This window comes from Oryzias latipes, chromosome 12 (genome assembly GCF_053564925.1).
Source record: "Oryzias latipes strain Hd-rR chromosome 12, Olatipes_Hd-rR_3.1".
Taxonomy (NCBI): Eukaryota; Metazoa; Chordata; class Actinopteri; order Beloniformes; family Adrianichthyidae; genus Oryzias; species Oryzias latipes.
Genome location: NC_136248.1, coordinates 14,089,338 through 14,093,862, shown reverse-complemented (window position 1 = coordinate 14,093,862; position 4,525 = coordinate 14,089,338). Strand labels below are relative to the sequence as shown.

The 4,525-nt window shown below is 43.7% G+C and overlaps 1 protein-coding gene across 1 annotated transcript; it reads right to left on the bottom strand.

Moving 5' to 3' along the window:
• Positions 1–1,020: 1,020 nt before the first annotated feature.
• LOC144996564 (uncharacterized) lies at positions 1,021–2,621 on the bottom strand. The gene is made up of 4 exons (XM_078956164.1): positions 2,491–2,621; positions 2,316–2,381; positions 2,163–2,234; positions 1,021–2,041 (listed from the first exon to the last, which is right to left on the bottom strand). The coding sequence occupies exons 1-4, from the start codon at positions 2,543–2,545 to the stop codon at positions 1,044–1,046; spliced, it is 1,191 nt and encodes a 396-aa protein (XP_078812290.1). The 5' UTR covers positions 2,546–2,621; the 3' UTR covers positions 1,021–1,043.
• Between the last annotated feature and the right edge of the window lie 1,904 nt (positions 2,622–4,525).

The window sequence follows — 4,525 nt, the reverse complement described above, 5'->3', positions numbered from 1 at the left end:
AGCTGTGTGCATTGCAGACTCCGGAGCTTTACAGATATCTGTTAAACTTTGTTTTAGAAAAGTCTGTCAGGGAATAAAACTTTGTTAATCTTTACTGTTCTAAATCCTGGTCATCTTTCCTCGATGCTTGAACACGTTCAGGAAAACTGCAAGACAAAACAGATTTTCCCAGAGTGGGTGGAGTAAACTCTGTGAACATTCCCCTCCCATTTCAGACTCCATTTTCACCTTCAAAATCCAATGGATGTCAGCTTTTTAGGGGTGTAACAATCGATAAATCAATATTTATTCCTACAATCCAACCAGATCTAAGACAATTTTTAATCAGATTAACCTATACCATTAAAAAATTTCAAAGTGAGATAAATTGATCTTTAACTACAGATCCCAAAATGCAGTGTGTCAGCTGCCTTGCCAAACACTTGTATTTCCAGGTTAGGCAGTGTCTCGTTCATCTGGACAGTTTTGTCAACTTCTGGGCAAAAATTGCTTTGGGTGGGGGGGGACAATTTGGGCAGCTTTGTGGTTAGTCTATGGTTCCTTATTGAAGTAAGTCTCAGCAGGGAAGAGCGATCAGATAAGGTAAACCTTTCCCTTTACTGTGAGCGGCCTCTCCTTTGTGAGCAACCAAGTTAGAGATCAACATTTGTTCTATAATTGCAGATTTCATGACTTGATCCACCTCAATGCAGATTGCACAGTCCTATATTGTGTTGACTGCATGCCTTTAGTTTACTCCGCGTGTGCCAATAGGATTAACATTTTTATTCCATTTTGCCTTTAGCATTGGTTCTCAACTGCAAAATATCCACTTCCAACATCTAGCTTCCACATTAAAACCACACCAGTTGACGTCAAGTTACACGTCATGTTCATAATCTTCCGTTTCAGCCTCAAATACTGGTTCCTCCTTTTGTTCACAACACATTAATGTTAATGTTAAGCGGTAGCCTTTTGTTTGCGCAGGTTTTTAGTACATCTGGGGAAGGTCTTCCCCAAGAACTACAGGAAGAGACAAAATTCTAAAGCAATAAGAATCAGATTTATTGAAGAAGGCTGAAGGACACAGTCTGGTTGCTGGCGGCGTCGGACACAGTCTGGTTGCTGGCGGCGTCGGACACAGTCTGGTTGCTGGCGGCGTCGGACACAGTCTGGTTGCTGGCGGCGTCGGACACAGTCTGGTTGCTGGCGGCGTCGGACACAGTCTGGTTGCTGGCGGCGTCGGACACAGTCTGGTTGCTGGCGGCGTCGGACACAGTCTGGTTGCTGGCGGCGTCGGACACAGTCTGGTTGCTGGCGGCGTCGGACACAGTCTGGTTGCTGGCGGCGTCGGACACAGTCTGGTTGCTGGCGGCGTCGGACACAGTCTGGTTGCTGGCGGCGTCGGACACAGTCTGGTTGCTGGCGGCGTCGGACACAGTCTGGTTGCTGGCGGCGTCGGACACAGTCTGGTTGCTGGCGGCGTCGGACACAGTCTGGTTGCTGGCGGCGTCGGACACAGTCTGGTTGCTGGCGGCGTCGGACACAGTCTGGTTGCTGGCGGCGTCGGACACAGTCTGGTTGCTGGCGGCGTCGGACACAGTCTGGTTGCTGGCGGCGTCGGACACAGTCTGGTTGCTGGCGGCGTCGGACACAGTCTGGTTGCTGGCGGCGTCGGACACAGTCTGGTTGCTGGCGGCGTCGGACACAGTCTGGTTGCTGGCGGCGTCGGACACAGTCTGGTTGCTGGCGGCGTCGGACACAGTCTGGTTGCTGGCGGCGTCGGACACAGTCTGGTTGCTGGCGGCGTCGGACACAGTCTGGTTGCTGGCGGCGTCGGACACAGTCTGGTTGCTGGCGGCGTCGGACACAGTCTGGTTGCTGGCGGCGTCGGACACAGTCTGGTTGCTGGCGGCGTCGGACACAGTCTGGTTGCTGGCGGCGTCGGACACAGTCTGGTTGCTGGCGGCGTCGGACACAGTCTGGTTGCCCACTCTAAATACTACAGCCGCTTTTTTGGCAAAGTGAGCCACGGCTTCCACCTCATTGGTTTCCAGTTGTACTGACAAAAATGATATTTTACTTTAGAATTTTTTACAGTTTTTTTTATTATAGTATTAATATTTTTTTGCTCTTGTATATTTAATAGAGAAACCAAGCCACGTGTTTATTCTCCAACTCACCTTCTTTAACAAGATTTTCCAACCTGGAATCCAATGACTGTTGAAGATCAAGGCCACAAACTAAAGCCAAATCTTTTGGGGGAAGAAACAGAGAGGAAGTAGTAAACATCCACTAATAATTTTCAGTACATATTTCTTAGCATTAATTCTCACCAGCTTTTCTTCCCATCTTTTTATGGTCTGCATCCTGGGTTTCTCTAGCAAAAGGTAAACTTAAACCTATAGAGAATGACAGTTTAAAAGACGGTTAAATGTTTGCTCTAATGGCTTATGAAAGACAAATTTCAATCTGCAGTTTAACACAAATCCTTCAAATAAACCTACAAACCTTTGCTAAGGAAAACAGCCAAAACACAAAGGGCCACAAACGACTCAGCTCCCATCTTTCCAGACTCTGAATGAGAAGCCAACAAACAAGAGGAGCTTAAAAAAGTTCCTCCTGCAGGAAACACAGCTGCTGTTCATTACAGCTGATTGTCTTTCTCCTCAGATCAGCTGGACTCACATTTTGATTGACACACCTGAGATGAATCCTCAGAATTTAGGGATTACCTGGTTAGTTCATAATTTTATTAGGTTAAGATAAAAGCTTGATAAAGTCACACTAAGTCAACAAAAAGAATAAATATATTCCTCAAAGCTGTGTGTTAAAAGTTCATTTTCTTAACGAATCAAAGTTATGAAGTTAACAATGATTACAATTTACGTGTGAGCGCCCTCTAGTGTAGATTTAAAGTAGTTACACATCGTGGCAGATTTTTCACATTTTATGATATAAAGTCATTAAAACAGATCTGTACGAATTTGCAAAATCTATTCACACATGATTGATTGTAAATCTAAAAATGTGGCTAAAATATCAAGAAAATGCAAACAATTTGAAAAGAATAGTTTAGATATAAATCCCCTAAAAGAGTACAACTTTGCAGAATCTGATATCTGTTTAAGAGTTTCTTCTGTCTTTAAGTCCTTTCTGTCAGCTGAAGGCCGCTCTCCATGGTGCTGAAAGCTTCAGCGCAAAAGTCCCAAAAGTCCGAGTGTCTGAAGACTCTTTTTACGAATGTGGTACCTATGTTCCGAACATGTACCTGTGAAACTGCATTCCTAACATAACAGGAGAAGTGACATTCAAACGTATCAGGAATGTGGGTGTGGTTTAAAAAAATCTCAATTGCCAAGAAATAGAAAAATTACTTATATAGATTCTTCTAAAAATGACATAAACATGATCCCTACCCCCAGATGAAGAAATATTTTTAATGGTTACTTTGGAGAAAAAACCAACAGAAAAGCCAAAATAATTTTTTTAATGAATTTGTCACATGCATTTCTGACAGAGGTTTGAGACTTGTTACTTGTTACAGTATTGATTCTAATAACGGAGCTAAAGTCTGGTGTTCTTGTTCCAGAGCACAAGCTGCTCCCTTTCACTGAACAACATTCTGGTTTGGTGATTAAAAAAAAACAAAAAACCTCATAAAAAGCTTTTTCAATGTTATTTCATCCCATCTTCTTCTCAGTTTGCAAAGTATAGCGCTGATCCACATCAAATACAGCCCTACCTCAGTACATCTATCATTGCTTACATCAGAAAAGGATGTCAAGAAAGCCACAACAAAATCATAGAAGGGAGTATAAAAGCCTGAATCCTGGGAACCGCTTTATTGGGATGAGACTCATCACTCCGCCGCTGGTATGTGCAAACATACGTTCGTGTGCAGATGCTGGAGGAGATGCACGCTGCCAAAGAGTGGAAACAGGAGCACAGGAAGTGAGATAGCACTTGACCTCATTTTAACTCTTGTGCTATCTTAGATGACCCCGCCCTTACATTGACGTGTTCTTCCTACCATGACAAAGGTGGATAAAGGTGGAAAGATTTCACCAGTAAAGATCACAAATCATTGAAGAAAAAAGGTTCAGTGCACTGTCTAGTGGGTCTAGATGACCCAACTCCCAATGGTAAAGTGCCTAGGATAGCACAAGGGTTACATAAAGGTTCTCCGGTCAAACATTTATTCAACCTCCAATTTTACATTTCACTCAGTCACAAACACTCTATGTAGCGTGTTTACTTTAAACTGAAAATAAGCCTGACACCGGAAGCTGCTTCATACAATTAGTATTAAGAGACACAGTGAGTACACACTCAGTAACACACGCACAACTGCAGTTTACTTTGTTTCAAGGCTGCATGGAGAGACAGGTTCCTCAGATGGCTGTGCCATCATCTCAGATTTTACAAACAGTTTCCTCATTGGGGGTGTCAACCTACTTTTGCACAAAGATCAGTGAATGGGGAACTGTAAACTGATGGGAAAAGACAACGAAGACAAACAAAACAATAGTGGAGCTGAAAAGAG

Coding starts and splice junctions, on each gene's coding strand:
- LOC144996564 (XM_078956164.1), bottom strand. CDS start 2,545: ATGGGAGCTGAGTCGTTTGTGGCCCTTTGTGTTTTGGCTGTTTTCCTT. Junction 2,382..2,490: donor GGCTGTTTTCCTTAGCAAAG/GTTTGTAGGTTT, acceptor CATTCTCTATAG/GTTTAAGTTTACCTTTTGCT. Junction 2,235..2,315: donor AAAGATGGGAAGAAAAGCTG/GTGAGAATTAAT, acceptor TTCCCCCAAAAG/ATTTGGCTTTAGTTTGTGGC.